At 34.5% G+C, this 20300-nt stretch overlaps 3 protein-coding genes across 3 annotated transcripts in view; 2 read left to right on the forward strand and 1 right to left on the reverse strand.

The window, feature by feature from the left end:
* The window catches only part of LOC123552158 (tryptophan--tRNA ligase, mitochondrial-like), a 45794-nt gene extending 29365 nt beyond the window's left edge, over positions 1-16429 (reverse strand). The window contains exon 1 of the mRNA XM_053541700.1: positions 16410-16429. The gene's annotated coding sequence lies outside the window, so the exon portion shown is untranslated. The remainder of the gene's footprint in view (positions 1-16409) is intronic.
* Positions 6310-8398, forward strand: LOC123552157 (cytochrome P450 2B19-like). The gene has a single exon (XM_045341585.2). The coding sequence runs from the start codon at positions 6426-6428 to the stop codon at positions 7923-7925; it is 1500 nt and encodes a 499-aa protein (XP_045197520.2). The 5' UTR covers positions 6310-6425; the 3' UTR covers positions 7926-8398.
* Positions 16430-16492: 63 nt separating the features above from the next.
* On the forward strand, positions 16493-19174 carry LOC123552156 (cytochrome P450 2K4-like). The gene has a single exon (XM_053541699.1). It carries the CDS (start codon positions 16832-16834, stop codon positions 18329-18331), a length of 1500 nt encoding a protein of 499 aa, XP_053397674.1. The 5' UTR covers positions 16493-16831; the 3' UTR covers positions 18332-19174.
* Positions 19175-20300: the final 1126 nt, after the last annotated feature.

The following is a 20300-nucleotide window of genomic DNA, read 5'->3' on the forward strand; positions in this document are numbered from 1 at the left end:
GTACGCACAAATAATCTCAGACAGATATAGCACGCGCTAATTTTTACGAAATGAAAGATATGTAATTCCTAGTTCATATAGTAATAATATACGTGATAATTATTATGAATAACCTTTCTACTACATTAGTGTCACATTATCTTAAATCTTTCTTAAAAGACTTTAAAAATCTGACATTTATTAAATCAGTCAGTCAGTAACCTTTGAGAAACTTTGGGAAGTCATAATTCGCACATACTTTATTACGTAATGACTGGCTCGGGGGGAGGACGGACGTTTTGGCCACAGACGTTTTGGCCCGGACGTTTCGGCCTAGGATCTTTCGGCCTAGGCTGTTTTGGCCAAGAAAATTTTTGAGATAGGATGTTTTGGCCAAAAAAAAAAAATTATTTCCATTATATGCAAATTATGATCTGGACATTAATATGTTATCATATGTTACAGTATAATTGATCATTCTTTTTAAAAAAAATAATTGTGAATAAAATTTATTTTCATAACTCTTTTGGTTGTAAATGGCAAATATTTTCACACACACACACGCACACATATATATACAATGTGTATGTGAATATGTTTATGTATACATATAAAAAGACTATAAAAAATAAAATTAAAATACCATGAGTATGTTTTATTATCAGTTTAATTTGTTCACTTATACTATAACATTCTTTAGAATAATCTCCAGACCATATTTTGCACGATATGGAACCACAATTTATTTTTGGCCAAAACGTCCTACCCCCAAAAAATGCCTGGCCAAAACATCCTAGGCCGAAAGATCCTAGGCCGAAACGTCCGGGCCAAAACGTCCGCTGGCCAAAACGTCCTACATTCGGCTCGGGGACAAACAGGTCACACTTCCTATTAAACAGGCCCTGGTGTCATAAATAGATACCTTTTACAATAGTTTGTTTTTCTGATTTTTTTTTATTAGTGTGTGACAATATGTTTTTCAATTACATAGCAAAATTAGTTTTGACAAATTATGATTAAATACAAATAATTGATTAATAAGTTAAATTTTCATTTCAATTAAAATTCCATTGAATGTAACAAAAAAATGGGATTTCACATCTATTTATTATAACTGAAAGTGATTGATCATATTTTGATATACCATGCAAAATAAAAGAATAAAATAACGTAATGTCTTCTATTTTTCCGTTCTGTATTTTACATTAATGAAAACAAAGAGCTATAAAATAAATATAGTTCTTTGATGAAAAACAGAATTAAACCAAATTGTTACATCGTATGTAACCTTGTAAATATAAAGATGACTATATTTGTTGTTGTTTTACCGGTACTTAAAATTGGTGTAAAGGAATAAGGTCAGTAATTCGGTCGAAAATGTGCTTCCGTGGTGTAGTCGAAAGAAGTCCATAATAAATAGATCCTAATTTTCCCATTTTCTGCGCAAATTCGTGTAGAACGAGTGCTTTAATCACAACTTTTCGCTACTAGAATACATTCTGCATGAAATGAGACGGTTTTCATGTTCATACAACCCACATGGCAAGTTTTGCAGATCGAAACCGGAAGTAGGTGTTCCATGCGCGGAGGAGAGCAAATATGCGCCATTTTTAGGGTAGCAGACCACAACTGACTGGCATTTCACTAGGAACTATTCAACCCCCTATTTTCTTTTCATTTTTTCGTTAATTTTTGATAGAACTTTCATGAAAAATTGGTGCAGGAAAAAGTGATGTTCTCTAAAGATACGTAAAGACGACATGAAGTTGTCGTTTTTTATATGAAACAAAGAAGGATTTGAATTACTGACCTTTAACCTATAAGAGCTGAAATAAGACTATTCTCGAAACGCATCGTAATTAGTCTTTATAGCCATAAATCGGTTGTATATGATATAAAAGAGTGTTTCCAATGCAAAATAATAATGAAATTTGAAAAATTTTGAATTTTGACCTTATTTATGTACATGCGTCTATTTCAGCAGCGATTTCTGGGATTTAAAAGCCAATACTTTGTCTCCAGAATGTCAGAAAATGCACAAAATGCATCCTTCTGGGTCTTATTCATGACGGAATGAATGATATTTCAGAATCCCAGTGAAAAATGATGCAAAAAAAGTGAAACTTGTACCAAAATATACAATAAAAGGTCCATAAGGCCAAAAATTAGCCCTGTAAATGGGTAGGGGGTGGCTTCTATTAAATGTCTATATTTCTCCAAAATCTCGAAATTTCACTATGAAACTTGGCAATGTGTTTGGTATTACATCTTTCTTGGAAATAGAGATGAAAATGGTGTGAAATTTGATAAGAAACATTTCTTATAATAATTTTCCCCTTCCCACGTTTTTACAGTAGATCTCTAAGATCCTAGTTATTTATGATCGGCACCTCCCGTGATATGATAAGCGGAGATACCCGAACCATAACGGTTTGACACTCGCTAAAAATATCTGATAGGGATCGATATTCAGCTAGACGATCTAAGAGAGACAACTATGTATAGATTTTTTTTTCAGATTTTATTCAAGAACTAGGCCCATATGGGCATCAGCCTTGTAAAGGCAACATTTACATGCAAATACATGTACATAAAACAAAACGTATACATGTAAAAAATACATAGCAGATACTGTATCGTACTGTAGGTATTTAACGGAAGATATATGCATATCTGACGTAAATCAATAATTTCTGACTAGCACCAGATAAAACAGATTCACTGAGTAACATACATAACTTTTGTGTAAATAATGCCAACTTCAGGAGAAGGGTTTCATCACAACTTTGAAACAAACATTGAAAATTATTATCATTTGAAATCTGTTGATGAAATGGAATGTATTTCTGTCTATCCAGTTTAAAAAAAGGACAATCAAAAATATAATGATACTCGTCACCCAATGCTGCATTATTACACAAGTGACATGTCCTCTCATCATGGACAATATTAAGAAAAATACCCTTCTCAATAGGCAACTTATTATTACGGCACCTAAAATGGCATAAGGATAATGCAAGATTTGATGGTAACAATTTCAAATAGTCTTCAAATTTAAAGACTGTCTTGAATATTTTATAACGCTCACATTTTCTTGAGTTTTGAACCATTCTGGTCCAAGTTTGTATATACTAATCCTTCAATCTAAGCTTAATAATATTACGAAAATAAAGTGGTGAAGGAACTGACTGATTTATCCAATATTCTGCAAATCCAAGCTGTTCTAATGTATCCTTAACATATGAAATCCAAGGGCAACAATATACATCATGAATATGAAGCTTATACATTAACTTATACAGAATATGGCTGATTTTATCAGTTTTACTTTCAATAACCTTGCACCAGTAATTAAGTACTCTACTTTTGACAATAACATTAATGGGCAAAGCCCCAAGTTCACCAAATACCATAACATTTGGTGTGGATTTTTTTAACTTTTAGTAACATCTTTAAAAGTTTTAGTTGAAAAGTTTCAATTAAACTAATATCACTGCAACCCCACACCTCAGATCCATACAAAAATATAGGCATTATCATTGTTTCAAATAGATGTAACTGTACATCAATACTTAGTTGAAGTTTTCTTGCTTTTCTCAACAGAGAATACATAGCTTTAGTAGCCTGATCTACTAAATGTTTTTTCGTCTCGTGGAAATTACCATTATAATTAAACTTTATGCCTAGATAACTAAAATTATCAACAATATCAAGTACTTCACCATTATAACGGAAAACTGGTTTTATTCTCACTTTACCTCGAGAAAAAACAACAACTTTAGTTTTACTAGAGTTAACAGTCAGTTTCCACATATCACAATATTCTGACATTGCATTTAAAGATGTTTGTAGCTCATTTGGTGTCTCAGCAAAAAGTACAGTGTCATCTGCATAGAGTAATAAAAATAATTTGAAAAACACTTCAGTAGTATCATCACTTAAAAACTCTTTAACATCATTTGATAGAATTGTTAGTCCTTTGTAAAAATGTGACATAAAGGACACTAAATCATTCAGAAAAATAGAAAAAAGTATTGGTGATAAATTTTCCCCCTGTCGAACTCCAGATGCACTAATGAAAAAATTTGAGAGACCTTGATTGCTTTTAACACAAGATTTTGCTTGATCATAAATTGAGTATATAACTTTAAAAACTTTTCCATCAACATTATGTTGAAGTAACTTCTTCCATAAACAAATTCGACTAACAGAATCAAAAGCTTTCTTATAGTCTATAAAAGCACAATAAAGACGACAATTTTTACTTAAATAAAAGTCAATTTTAGTGAAAAAATATGGTCAACAGTGCCATAATGTTTTCGAAAACCTGCTTGTTCTTCACAAAGTAGTCCTGCTGATTCCAAGAAATTGTTTAACCTATTATTTAGTACACTAGTAAATAACTTGCCCAGACAACTTAGGATGGTAATTCCACGATAATTATCTGGGTCATTGACATCACCTTTCTTTTTATAAATTGGAAATATTACTCCCTTACACCATGAATCTGGGATAATTGATGTATCAAAAATAAGATTAAACAATTTACAAAGTACTGGCAACATTACCTCTTTGGAATTTTTCAAGTACTCGTTTAAAATATTATCATAAACAGAACAGGCTTTGTTATTACTTAATTTGTTCATACATGTCAATATCTCTGCCTCAGTGATATTGGTGTTGAGTTCCACATTATAGTTAGTTACATTATCAAGATTAAAGTTCATGTCTACATCATCACTGCCTTCATTTAACTTGCTAAAATGTTCATAAAATGTTTCTTTAGATATGTTAGAAATTGTCTCATTCCTATCATTAGAATATTTGTTTAAAAGTGACCAATATGCCTTTGGGTCAGACGATCTAAGATTTCTGAACTTCTTATTCATATTTTGTGAAATTTATGAAATTTCATATTCAGTTCTTTTTTATATGCTTTACTATTTATTTTCAAATCTTGAAAAGCTGCAGCTGAATTACAACGTCGATAATTTTTCTAGCGTTGATCTCGATAAACAAGGAAAGATAATAGAATCATTTTTTACCCAATTCTTCAGTATGAGATATCACTACTTCACAGATGTTGATTTCATACTTTTTTCACGCTGCATGTCATGACGACAGTTTTCATGATAATAGGACTAAATCCAAAACTGACAAACCAGTTATTTCACAACTATAACGCTTTACCACATTTGTGTCAAATAGCGTTTTGCTTTTCCCGCGAGAATGCCGTGATTGTGTTGTAACCCATTATAAGCATGAAGGGTTAAACTGTAGAAAAACCTCGAGGGTTCATAATGGTGAATTTTATTTTATGTTACCCTGTGTATCCTTTTGACAGAAACAAGTAAGAAATAGTGATTTTGTTTCAAAAACTGGAAAATAAGTTAAACTGGTTCCTGGAAGTAAAGAAAACCTATAGACCAATTTATGTCTTTCATTTCGGAACTGTCTATGTTACATACTTGCGATGATTTTTACATTATTATGCAAGAGGACAATATGTTAGACTGGCTATAGCTAAATATGTTATACTCTTTAAATAAAATTATTATTATTATTATTATTATTATCCCGAACGGGAAGATTCTCTTTCTGCATACTCTAACCAATTTAAAATGATGTATATAGTCTGCTTTATGGAGGTTCAAATTGATGTGGGTCAGAGTTAACTATTATAATTTATTGCTTCGTACGTAAACGACCGATCTATGATTACAGTTAGAATTTCATCCGTGGTATCTGTCTCTTAACTCATTCTGCAACACTGACCAATTCGGGAAATTTATATTAAATGGACTATATTTGTCTTATTTAGAGTGTTTCTCGAATGAACAGCAGATGCAATATTTTCGCGAGTGGGATATGTAAGATATGGTGCTCATGAGTGAAACACATTTTTATCTTGCATATATCTGTTTTTGTTGACAAAAAAACTAAGAATTTTCCAACTATATATAAAGAACATGTATCAGTAAGAAAATTTGTACAATAAAATGAATACATTTCGAAATTCCCCTGTATTTCCGACAGAAAGTTAAATTTTTCAAAGTGTTAACTTAACGGTTGTAGTTTGGTCACCTGTGTTCATTTGTAAGGTCTCACAACTTCATCAACAAACGTTTGCAGCGCACCGATGAACAAATCGCTACCTGTTTAAACTCGAAACCTTCAAATATTTAATGACATTGTGTTACTGTCCGCCTTTAAAAGTCAAGCGTAAATTATTGTATACCCTCACTACCGACAGTATAGACTGAACTACTAGCTGCGTTTCAATATATCAAATTTAAGTACTCTTCCACTGTTGAGAGATACACGCATACAATAAAAACTCTCCAAGCATGGCATTTATTTGTGATATATAGAGCATAAACTGTATATTCAGTATTAAACGTAAAGCAGTTATAAAGCGTACAATACGCGTGGTAATATTTCAAAAAATGGATTCTAAACGCGGAAATGATCACGATTACAGCACGATTACAACAGTATTAATATTTTTGCTTACATTTCTGTTAGTTTACATAAATACTAGACGTCAGAAGAGAGTGCCGCCGGGACCAGCATTGTTTCCGATCATCGGCAATCTTCCGTCATTAGTTTCATCAGATACATTAGGCAGGTTGAACGAATTAAGAAAACAGTATGGGGACGTATTTGGACTGTACGCTGGTCGTCAACTTTTGGTGTTTCTGAATGGATACGATACCATTCATGACGCGCTGATAAAGAAAGGCTCCCAGTTTATGGGAAGAGCTGAACCTGCACTTCATAAGGAGGCTGATATCCATACAAAGGGACTTTTGTTTCCTAGGGGAACAAGGTGGAAAGAAGGGAGAAGTTTCGCGTTAGCAGTCTTGCAAGAAATATGTTACCGTGACAAAGGTTTTATTGAAAATTTAGTAAACGCCGAGATCATAACGCTGAAAGAAACGATACTAAAATTTGAACACCCCTTTGACATTGAGAGATACTTAAATTCAAGTGTTTCAAATGTAGTCTTTCAAGTCGTCTATGGACACAGATTTGATATAAATGACGAAGACTTGCAATGGTTTCAAAAGAATATTCGGGATTTTGCAGATCAATATATGAAAACGGAGGTGATTGTCAACTGTCTTCCGTTCTTGCAGCATTTTCCTGGTGACATACTGGGTATTCAGAAAACTACATACAAGTTTTCAAAGGTAACGGAATTTCAATCAAAATTCATAGAAAATTTGAAAAGAAAAACTAGCCTTGGTAGTTGTACTTACGTCGAGAGTTACTTGGATCGTGTTGCTGCCAACAAAAGTAATGGAGTAGAGAGCAATTTAGACGAAGACGATATGAAAATAGCAGCATATCATCTTATTGTAGCCGGAAGTGAAACTACTGCGGCCACGGTTAGATGGATATTGCTCCATTTGATCAGAAATCCACATATACAGGATAAAATGTATGCGGAGATGACAAAAGTACTCGGAAAAGAACCGCCATCAGTTGCAGATAGAAAACGACTTCCATATGTGCAAGCGGTTGTGTTAGAAGGACTCCGAATTTCTCACGTGGCTCCGCTAGCAATGCCTCACACTGTTCAACAAGATACATTATTCCGAGGATATATTATTCCAGAGCAGTGTACCGTGATTCCAGTCATAAGCTCAGTTCTAAAAGACCCGTATATTTGGGAAGATCCAGAAGAATTCAAACCAGAAAGGTTTTTAAACGCTGACGGAAGTGACGTAAAAATTCCAAAAGAGTTTATTCCATTTTCATTGGGTCCAAGGTCGTGTCTTGGAGAAACATTGGCAAGAATAGAAATATTTCTATTTACTGCTGGACTCGTTCAGAAGTTGAGATTTCTGCCGGAAAAGGAAGATTTGCTTCCAGACAAGGGTGGGGAGCTTAAAACAATTTGGAATGCCAAAGCGTTTAAAATGAGGATTGAGGAACGCTAAGCTTTAAAAGTTTCGCCTTTTTCAAAGACTTACTAAGCAAATACTGGGATATTTTAAAAACGAAACTCAGATGTATATGCATTAAAATATATATAAATTGTTCACACGAATTTAAAACTAACAAGAATGTATCAGTTCATGGAGAGGTTTAATCAACTCTAGTTTTGACATTTTCTTCTAAATTCTATTTGTCATTCTATGTATTCTAACAAAATTTCAATGTAAAAATGTAAATAAAAATCATAATTTTAAATGAGTATGAACAACAATGTTGATAGATCTGTTTAGATCTATAAGAATGCCAAATTCTAATGAATTTAACAATGGTAAAACTGTTACATTTAAATTGATATACATTTGTAAATAATGTTGATATAATAAATATTTTGCTACAGTGAAATAAACATACAGAATATTAATTTAGTAAGTATATATAGTGCGGGATTATGCAAGAGTAAAACTCAATCACTGATGCCGCTTTCTGTTGTTGTTTTTTTTTTAGACAGTACTTACATTTAATGAAGAAAATCTTAATACAGGAACATGAATCTACATGATTTACAATACAGCAAAGCAAAGGCGGAAATGCGAAAATTTCTCTAAATAAGACAATGTACATCTTTCGAGATTATCACTAAATAAACTATTATCTCAGCCATGTATTCTACACTGATGAAATAAATAATTGAAATATGATGTCCATTTAGTAAAGTACATTTAATAGAAAAGATTTGCTATGAAATAGGTAGATGTAAATAAAGGACAGAATAATCCACAAAATGCGGTGAACATGTTAGTTCCTGCTAATACGATGTGTTTCACTCTCGGACTCGCAGAACACAAACGCTGGACATGATACCACGGACCACAAAGGATATACAAGATACAACCTGGGATCAGTATTTACCAGATACAATGAACTACGGAGTACAGATACGATACCCCGCCCGCTGAGAGCGCATGTCTACGGATTGTGGGGTTGTTAGTTCGATCACAGGGCAAGGCGGTTCTCATTGACGTTTTGATAAAAGACATTGATTGTGTCTGAAATCATCCATCCTCCTCTGGTTCATATAGGCAAGTTGGGCAGTATCTTGCGGAGAAAATGTTTGTACTGGTACAGAATCCAGGAACACTCATATGGGAAAATTAGACCCATCGATTTTTCACACGAGTGAAAATATTTTATATAGCGCAAAGAAGGAGCCTTTTACTTTATCTAAATTCATGGAAAAAGTATCATAGATATTTTAGCTTTGCAAATGATGTGATAATATTCAATGCATTGTCTTTCTTATGAATATTTTATTTTAAAAATGAATTTAAAAGAAAATGGTCTTTTTTGCGTATACTTTATGTCTGTCTATCTACAATTAGAAATATAGTAAAATATGGATAATTTGCTGAAATTTCTTCTGTTTAACAAAGAATAAATAGATTCTTATGTGTGCTTTAAGACCTTTGCAAACGACTTAGTAATCTATATTCATTTAGCTATTGTTTCATACTAATTTCAGTTTTCTAGGTGAAGAAGAAAATGGTCTTTTTTAAGCATTTTGCAGATGAGATTAGGTTTTTTTTTCCTTATCGGAAAGACTCGAACATTCTCGTATGTTTCCGTCAATTCTTACGGAATTTAAGCTCCTTAACGGTAAAGACTGACATCTTCTCACCCGCTAAACAGCACACATGTACGGATTTATAAATTAGTGGACGCTCCATAATATGATTTGTCTACAGCCAATAGTCAATTTTAAACAGCTTGAGGATCGAAGTTTAAAATTTAAAAAAGAAACGTTGAAATTTTAGGCGGCATATTTTTGGCAAGTTAGAAGTAGAAAAATCAAAATTCAAATTTTGAAAGGATGATGTTGAATTTCGCTTAATATATTGAATTTCGCACAGACTCGGAAATCGAAATTAAAATAAAAAGAATTTGTCGAATTTCGAGGCAGAATTGAAATTAGATCCAACAGGATGACCGAAGTTCAAATATTTTGAGGGGAGCGGTCGTCCAGTGAATAATGTGTCGGTCGCTCAACCCAGGGGTCGTTGATTCGAGCATCCGTGAAAGGGGTCACGACCATGACTTCTCATATGACACCAGTACTGGGTTTTCTCGTAAGCTGGCTGTTTAAAAGATAGTTTCACATTCAATACAAGTTTTAAATTCGATTGCTTTGAAAATTCGAGCATGCTTGAAATATAATACCGAGAATAGTGTTTTCCCGAAGAAAACTCCGATCCACAGTCTGAACATCTAACAGTACTTAAGGAAAATCTATTTAGATTTTTAACAAGGAGCTGTGTTCAATAAACGCTTGATGCCCCCGCTGGCATCCTTGTCGATACAAAGCAACCTAAGTCCAAAACGAGGTCAAGTTCAAGGTCACGGTCAAACTGAGGTCAGGTGATGTCTGAAGATGAGGAATGGTCACAGGTTACATCTGCATTAGTATCAAGTCATTCTAGTAAAGGGTATTGATGCTAGACGAAACGGTCCCATTTGGTTAACCTCGTACGGATGGACGGACGGACGGACGGACGAACGAATGGACGGACAGGACAATCACTATATGCCTCCCGCATCAGTAGATGCCGGGGGCATAAAAACTTGAATTTCGATATATCCGATCATGCACGATTTTTAATCTTTGAATCTTGAGCAGATCGCAGTTTCAGTATTATACTGAAATTCAGCTTTTCAAAATTGGAAGTACGATTTTCGAGATGGCTCGACACTAATTGCTTGCTCGATATTTGACTTTTTCATTTCAATATCAATCTTGGAACAGGCTGTTCATTCAATAAGAGATCGAAATTTGCCTTTTGGAATATTATAAATTTCGATCATTGAGCTGGCCCGAAATTAAAAGCTATTTTGCAATTTGACGTTTTTTGACCTTCAGGTGTAGCTTAGGATCAAAATTCGATAAGTTATGAAGTTGAATTTCGATCTTCGAGCTGGCATAAAATTCTAAGCTGGTTGGACACCGCTCACGACATAATAATAAATGTGCAGTTATTTGATTACATAAAAAACTACTTAAAATCTTTATTTCATAATCATGAACATCAAAGAAAGTATTATAAAAGCGAGTTTCCATCTGATTGTAAGGATATGCACAATGCTATATTCTATTAGAAGTTATTTGCATAGATGATACTATAGAAATGAATAAATATAAAATATAATCAGGCGGTCACTTACTCAACATTAATACAGGTATTATATACTTACTCGGTTATTTACTCTACATCGGTACACTCGTGTTCTCGCTTGGTCACTTAACATCCGTACACTCATGTACTCTTTTAGTCACTTAAAATTGTTGAACAAGACGTTTAACCTGAATACACACACACATACACACACTTACTCAACATCCGTACATATATTTATGTACCCACTCTGGCACTCATTCAGCATCTGTACATTCATGTATTTACTTGGTCAGGTACTCAACATTAGTGCATTCACGTACTCACTCAACACCCACACACTCGTGTAGTCATTCGGTCACCCACTCAATATCTGGACATGTACTCATGTACCCACTCGGTCACCTACCTAAACATCCGTACATTTATGTACTCACTTGGTCAGTTAATCAGCATATGTGCGTTCATGTACTCACTCGACATCTGTACTTTCATGTACTCACTTGATTAGCTACTCAGCATTTGTGCATTCATGTACTCACTCAACATCCTTACACTCATGTACTCATTTGGTCATCTACTCATCATCTTCATATGTATTTATGTACCCACTCGGCTACTTACCTCAACATCCGTACATTCATGTACTCACTCGGTCAGTTACTCAACTTTCATGCATTCGGGTAGTCATACAACATCCATAGATGTATTCATGTAGTTACTTGGCCATTGTCAACTTTTATTTAGTGTCATACCAGATGAATTTTATTCATAAATGATATTGAATATAGTACACATGATTTTATATTTTAATTCTTAATTAAGTTAATATGAATTTATAAGTTATATGGTATGTTTTTAAATGTGAGTATGTATATTGTCTCTTATAGTTCTATTTAGAACGGTCATTTACAATTGTTTTAGTCTGTATGTAATTTTATATGTTTGTAAATGAATGAGACATAAATAAATAAATAAATTATAAGAAAGTAGAAATTACTTTTGGAAAGTCATTGTTTGGTTTTATAATAATGTGTTTGTTGAGAATACCGTTATAAATGGTATTCTAATTAAACCACCAACAGCCATTTAGGTTTCTATTTTCTAATCTATCTTTGCAATCACTGTAAATTAGACTTAACAATATCCCTAAATCAATATGATCAAAAGTATTAATGTAACGGTACATTGGCGAAGAAGGGTTAAACATCGGCCTGAAATACGGAGTAGGCCGAAAACTAGCGAACAGTCTCGACAGCCGATTTACCTGGCCAAACGTATTATCGGCTTTTGTGGTGATTTTCACGATGGGTCTAATTTTCCCATATGGGTTCTGGGTTGGGTTTATTGTAACTGAAAAACTGTTGAAAAACGGCGTTAAACCCAAAACAAACAAAAACAAACAGATACAATAATTGAAAAGGAATGTACGTACAAATAAAATAGAACTATTAAATAAATTAAAGGTAAACACATTCAAAGAACATCAGCTACAATATTTAAATTATTTCCAGCTTAACCGTACCGATGTATATAATTATGTATAGTTATTTTTGATTTTCTACATTTTCGCTACAGTATTATATAACCTGGTTAGAGCTACTGCTTACAACATCGTATGTGTACTATTTTGCAATCATTTTGAAAATTTTGTTGTTAAATCTGTATTATTTTCAATCTACAGGAAAGAGGTTTTAATACAAGCTTATAGCTTATTCTTCAATCATATAACATCAATATTATGTTTGTATGTAATGCATATTTGAAAATAAAGTTTATTTAAACCAAATGGTACAGATACTTATACTTGTTACACTTAAATGGATATAAAACGTTTTTATCTGTTTTCGTACTTACTTTTGTATTAATATCCTACTGCGATATACATTATCAATATAAAGTCGACACTGGACTAATGTCGGTGGGGATCATATCTGATATATTCCCACTTTTGAGCATAATATATCGGCTATTTTCTGGTGCAACATAAAACTTGTTACTATTTATTGAAAGATAAAAGCACTTATCATTAATTCTTACATAAATCCGCTTAGTTCAATAGGGAGAGCGCAGATCTACGGGTCGCGGGGCCGTGAGTTCGATCCCCGGGCGCGGCGTTCTCCATTGCGATTTGATAAAAACATTGTGTCTGAAATCATTAGTCCTCCACCTCTGATTCATATATGTGGAGAAGTCGGCAGTTACTTGCGGAGAACAGGTTTGTACTGGTACAGAATCCAGGAACACTGGTTAGGTTAAAGGTCCATTACTAAGGGAAAGTGAGTTGGCAATTTTTTTCATAGCCAGTGCATAGACTTCTGCAAGACACTAAATAATGAAGATTGGCAGGTCAAAATTTTCAGAAGGTCTTTGGAACTCAAAGAAATGTATGTGTATTATGTTGAAATTTCAATGAATCGAAAGAATGACCCCCAAGGTCTTTTTAACTTTCTTCATACTTCATAGAAAAATAATTGTACATATACTGCGATTTATTTCAAATTTCTACATACCAACTTTCATTTTCCAATAAAATGAAATAGTATCGTGCTTTTTAAAAGAAATTAAAATGTTCACTTTCCTTAGTATTGGACCTTTAACTGCCCGCCGATATATTCAAGTCAAATTTCTTCTACGAGCTAGATAAAACCATCTTACATGGGAAACACATATCACCAATATTTGTAAAAAAGCAAATTCAACTTTGGGATTTTTAAAACGGAACCTTAGGAATTGTGCCCAAGACTGTAGGAAACTTGCATATATTTCACTTGTCCGGTCAACACTTGAGTATGGGTCAATTATCTGGGATCCATACTACGTTAAGGATATCAACTCCCTGGAGAAAATTTAACGCCACGCAGCAAGGTTCATTTTAAAAGACTATCACTTCAGAGAAGATGGGTGTGTTACTGACATGTTACAAAGACTCAACCTGGACAGCCTGCAGGAAAGAAGACAGCAGGCAAGACTAACTTTTATCTATAAAATCATCAGGGGTATGGTGCCGGCAATTAACAAGAACAGTTATTTAACACCAGTACTTAATAAAAGACGAATACGCCCTAAAATTATAAGTGACAGCATCAGCTCAAACATCGTTGAAAAATTCTGCTTTAACCACTCAAACTGTTTCAAAGTAAATAACGCCAACTCAGATCAATACAGACATTCTTTTTTTATTAAGGCAGTGCAGGACTGAAATAAACTGAAAGACAATATCGCACCCACTCACACCGGCGCCTTATACCAGAAGTGGTCCTGCGTCGTATACCCTACAGATACAGATACAGATATAACTGAAGTACTATTGATAAACGGCTTAAACCCAAAACAAACTTCTATAAATCGCCGGTCCATAGATTGTTTGAAATGACCGGTCTATTTTCAATACATATTTACTGGGCTTAGTAGTCAAAACTTGAAAAACAGATCTGTGAAAATTGATTTCTGATGTTATGTAATTAAACACTTATTGAATAGTCAAAACTGTTCGTACTTGGTCCATCAGATCTCGGGCAATAGTTTTGACTATTGACCAGCAAGTCATTCAATAAGTGTATAGTAGTAAAATATTTTAAGTCCAAATGAGCATAACGAAACCAGAATCGGTCATAAGCATTCACAACAACAGGCGCACGTTCACATCCTGTTGCTTGTATATACCAAGTTTCATTTGTTTTGTAAGCTTATTTATAGCCGCCACCGGTAACCCATATGGGGGACTCCTCCAGAAGACTGTTGGTAATGTTAGTGGGAGGATAGTGCAAGATACAGAAGACGCTTCAATTCCAGAAGTTTCCCTTGTTCTCTAGCTTACCAGGTGTAAAGCACCAAAACACGATAATCTTTATATCGGTGTTAATAGTAATTTTTAGTTGGACGAGCGGAGGCTCGAACTCACGACCCCTGGTTTCGTAGTCAGACAGTGTTACCACTAGACCACTGCGTCCGCTCTACCAAGTTTCATAATTAGTAGGAGGAATATTCTCGACAATATGCGGATGCCCACATCACTGTGAACGAGAAAAAAAGAATGGCGATCCATTCTTTGTCACGAATCTACTAGGCAAATATTTACAGCTGACTGTACTGTTCGTGTGATTTTTTATTATGCATGTTTTACGTTAAAATGTTCATTTTTGGCCAAAAGAACTAAATATGAAATAAACGTCCATGAACGGAATTGACGCCGTGACTTTGTAAAGACGAATAGCAATTAGAGGTCCGGTTCAGTTACATTACCATAGGTCGAGAAATATACTGGAACAGAGCCCAGCGATAAATGTATTTAATTTTAAACCGTTAAGAAAAACAGATATAACCTGATACAGCCTAGTATATGGGTGCTCCAAAAAAATACATAACATGAAGGATACACTACGGAAGAGCATTAGTGCCAGGTGCGGTTTATTTAATAACTCGAAATTTCGACTTAGTAACTCGAAATTTCGACTTACTGGTTCGAGTCGTAAATTCGGCCACTTTCTGCGTTTTTCATTAATATTTCTTTCTTTATACAATTGATTTGTACAAAATTTCTACCATATGTGCTTTAATACAAGCAACATTGATTGTTATCATTAACGGCTGTTTACAGTATTGTAAACAATAAACCCGCGCTTAAACTAACGGACAGGTTTGGCCTCCATATTTTACCTTCTAGAGGTTGTAAATATTCGACCACTTTTTAAACATAAAGTTGGTTATATTTTCAACATTGTCTTGGAAATAAATCGATGCTACAGCCCAAATCGTTCTTTTTTCAACAAACTGAAATCAATTTGCAATAGCATACCTCGTGGGAAATATTTGCTATCAGAGATTTAAAAGCGCCTGTCGTCCTTCTCACACCAGCATGACGTAGTTTAATTTTTACGTCACTGTTTATCACAAATTCTGGCATAAAACTGCTGTTCTTGTCACTTTTCAGGGGTGTTTTAACAGGAGAGTAACGAGATTCTCGCGCTCAAGTTTCTGTTATTAACACTTTTTTTATACATGCGCGTTCCTTGGCAAAGCATAAATGTATTACGGCCCCGAAACGGATAATTCAAAAGGAAATGACGCCAACATAAAAAAATAACATAGACGTGGAAATTCAATGACGTTGAGGGCCTATATATTCATTTACTTTGTTTTAAATGCGTTTTATGCTAATTAGCGCATATTCTTTTCGTGTTATAAAAATTAGATTTGAATTAACCCTTGCCGGGCCTCAGCATAAATAAGCGCGTGCGATGACGTCACGCGACCCGAGAGACAAAATATTTGCTATTTAGATTACACAACTTTAGGGAAGGACAACTTTTTTCTACTCACCTCAACTTGTTGTTTTTTGCCGACTTTGTTGCTAACACAAGTGCTTGTGATGACACAGATGCGTTCTCAAGCATCTGGCTCGAAAAAAATCTTTAAAGTGGGTGGCCGAATATTTAAGACCTGGCCGAATTTACGACTCGAACCAGTAGTAACTTGAAATATAGAGATACGTAACTCTAAATTTCGACTTAATAAATAACATACACTTGGCACTAATGCTCTTCCGTAGTTATTTGAATATAAAATATAGGATAAAATCAAATTACTGTGTTTATACTTGCTAGTTTATAGTGCATAAAGCTCTTACGAGAGGTATACAGGTAAAATAGAACAAACTACTTCAAGCAGATAGAGAATATAAACGGTGTAACGGTTAAAAGCTATAAACAGTACAATAACCTTGGTTTTAATTTAGATAAAAAATGGATTCCAAACGCGGAAATGATCAGGATTACAGCACGATTACAACAGTGTTAATATTTTTGCTTACATTTCTGTTAGTTTACATAAACACTAGACGTCAGAAGAGAGTGCCGCCGGGACCAGCATTGTTTCCGATCGTCGGCAATCTTCCGTCGTTGGTTTCATCAGATACATTAGGCAGGTTGAACGAATTAAGAAAACTGTATGGGGACGTATTTGGACTGTACGCTGGTCGTCAACTTTTGGTATTTCTGAATGGATACGATATCATTCATGACGCGCTGATAAAGAAAGGGTCCCAATTTATGGAAAGAGCAAAGCCTTCGTTTGATAAGGAGCAAGTGGTCCATACCAAAGGGCTTATATTTGCCGAGGGAACTAAGTGGAAGGAAGGGAGGAGTTTCACATTAGCAGCATTGCAGGATTTATGTTACCGTGATAAAGGTTTTATTGATCATTTAGTAAATGTTGAGATCACAGGTCTTAAAGAAGCGATACTAAAATTTGAACACCCCTTTGACATTGAAAGATATTTAAACTCAAGCATAACTAATGTTGTTTTTCAAGTTGTCTATGGACACAGATTTGATCTGAATGACGAGGGATTATACTGGTTACAAAAGACAATTAGGACGAATTCAGAAGAATATATGAAAAGGGAGGTAATTCTTAACTGTCTTCCGTTCTTACAGCAGGTTCCTGGTGACATTTTAGGTATTCAGAATAGTAGAGATACATTTTCAAAGATAATGGAATTTCTAACAAAATACATCGAAACTTTGAAAAGAAAAACTAGTCATGTCAATTGTACTTACGTAGAGAGTTACCTGGATCGCATTGCTGCCAACAAAAGTAATGGAGTAGAGAGCACATTTGATGAAGACGATATGAAAATAGCTGCATATCATCTTATTGTTGCCGGAAGTGAAACAACTGCGTCCACCGTTAGATGGATATTACTTCATCTCATTAGAAATCCACATATACAGGATAAAATGTATGCGGAAATGACCAAAGTACTCGGAAAAGAACCACCATCAGTTGCAGATAGAAAACGACTTCCATATGTGCAAGCGGTTGTGTTAGAAGGACTCCGAATTTCTCACGTGGCTCCGCTAGCAATGCCTCACACTGTTCATCAAGATACTTTATTTCGGGGATATATTATTCCAGAGCAGTGCACCGTGATTCCAGTCCTAAGCTCAGTTCTAAAGGACCCGTATGTTTGGGAAGATCCAGAAGAATTTAAACCAGAAAGGTTTCTAAACGCTGACGGAAGTGACGTAATAATTCCAGAACAGTTTATCCCATTTTCATTGGGTCCAAGGTCGTGTCTTGGAGAGACATTGGCAAGAATAGAAATATTTCTGTTTACTGCTGGACTCGTTCAAAACTTGAGATTTCTGCCTGAATATGATGGCATGCTTCCAGACAAGAATGGGGTGCTTGCAACAACATTGAATGCAAGAACGTTCAAAATGCGGGTTGTAGAACGTTAACATTAAGCTTTGTGCACAGTTTTTGTCGTAGATGAACTCCTGTTGTTCTTTATACCATAATGAATGACTTCATTTGATCAAATAATGGAGTTTTAGCAGTTCAAGTTATGGCATGAAATACATAAGCTTGTTTAAAGAGAGTTTGGAGACAAAAGACGCGGACTTTAAACACGGCCAAAAATCGTTGTACAAATCTAAAACATTTGAAATACTTGCTTCAAATATTCGTGTGTGTATATAGTTTAATAGCTGATTTCCTCACTATATAGATATTACACATACAGAATATTTATAAAACAGACTGTGTAATAGGCCTATACGAATTTCCTGTTTTTAATGGTACTAAACACTTAAGTAAGTTGATAAAGACCTATGAGACAAAATATGTTGTTCATTTTCTTTTATTGTACGACTCTAAAAATACAGATGACCAACCTCCTTTAGGGCTTTCATGTGCTAGTTTGTTGAATTGCTGTGCAAGGCAATTTAGGTTGTGTGTACACAGATGATGCATTTTAGCAATGCAGTTCCAAAACATATTGTATCCAACGTGCTTTGACAGTAGCGTAACACCAGCACAACTGCGACTGTACCAGAGCAAACAATAGAAGAGTGAATTTCACGACGAAAGAAACTGAACCTTATATTTAACTAATCACAATACTTTACGATTTTTTATTTGCGTACATCACCGAACAATAAAGTAAATGTCTCTTAAAGAAAGAAGCTGTATACATCCTCGCCAAAATTAGCATCTAGAGCCAATATACGACGGTTCTTATAGTGTGTTTATCACTTCAAAAATAGGTAAATGTAATAACCTATGGTTGTTTCATCTGTACAAATAATTATTGTAACTGGCTTCTTATTCTTGATTGGCTATTATATAGAACGTTTACAGTAACCCGTATTTTAGGCAGTAATTACCAGAGAGCACTGTAGTTTTGGCGTTGTGCGTGTGTCCGTCCGTCATCTTTCCGTAGTTACGATGATTCGAGACCAGATAGTAATGTCCCATGTACTTTTGATGCCCACGGTGTCGGAGACCTTTGTTTTGTTCCAAAGAATATTCAAATTTTGTATAATTATGTTCGTTTTATTTCCCCAAAATAAGAGCACATTTGCAGAGATAATAAAAGCGAAAAAGTTGCCGAAAGATAGGTTTTTTTTTTAAAAAAAAAAGGATTATCTAATCAGTAGCCAGACTACCAGGAAGCATAACGTGTTTAATTGTCCGTCCGCCATTCCGTTCGTCCATCCGTTATAATTTCTTGTTTACTCGGCTCTTCCTACAGTTTCCGTTCAACTCAGATGCAACTTAGTATGCATCATCAGCATGAAGTGGACATGCGTATACTGTCAGGGCTTTGACTTTGAGGTCTTGATAATCATTCATTGGGTTATGCCCGTTTTTTTCGGTCTCAAAAATATTACAAAGCTTTAATACTCCTTACACAGTTTCCATCCATTTCAAATTCATCCTGGTATGCATCAACATGAAGTGGACATGAGCATATGAGTCTAGATCTAATGCAAGGTCATCATTTATTTAAAAAATAATATATCTCATTTAGTGATTTGTCGCTGAATAAATCATTGTTTGTTCAGATGCGAAGGAATTATATCACGAGGGCGCAGCCCGAGTGATATAGAACTAATAATACGCATCTGAACGACAAACAATGATTTTATTCAAGAGCAAATCACTAAATGAGATATATTATTTCGATTTATAGGTTATCAAGGACTTTAAAGTACATCCTAGACGGCATTCATTAAATATTTGTCCGTTTTCAATCGGTTTCTTTTCCAGCGCGCCGCTATGCTGTTTGACGTCATGACGTAATAATGGTGACGTCAGAACAGTGAATTGTTGTACAATAATTCAGTTTTCAGCCTTCTTTGTTTACTAGGAAAATGAATCGGATCGTGTTAGAATAGTTATTTTAGCTCACCTGGTGCTCAATGT

This window comes from Mercenaria mercenaria, chromosome 4, assembly GCF_021730395.1.
Source record: "Mercenaria mercenaria strain notata chromosome 4, MADL_Memer_1, whole genome shotgun sequence".
Classification (NCBI taxonomy): domain Eukaryota; kingdom Metazoa; phylum Mollusca; class Bivalvia; order Venerida; family Veneridae; genus Mercenaria; species Mercenaria mercenaria.

Coding starts and splice junctions, on each gene's coding strand:
- LOC123552157 (XM_045341585.2), top strand. CDS start 6,426: ATGGATTCTAAACGCGGAAATGATCACGATTACAGCACGATTACAACA.
- LOC123552156 (XM_053541699.1), top strand. CDS start 16,832: ATGGATTCCAAACGCGGAAATGATCAGGATTACAGCACGATTACAACA.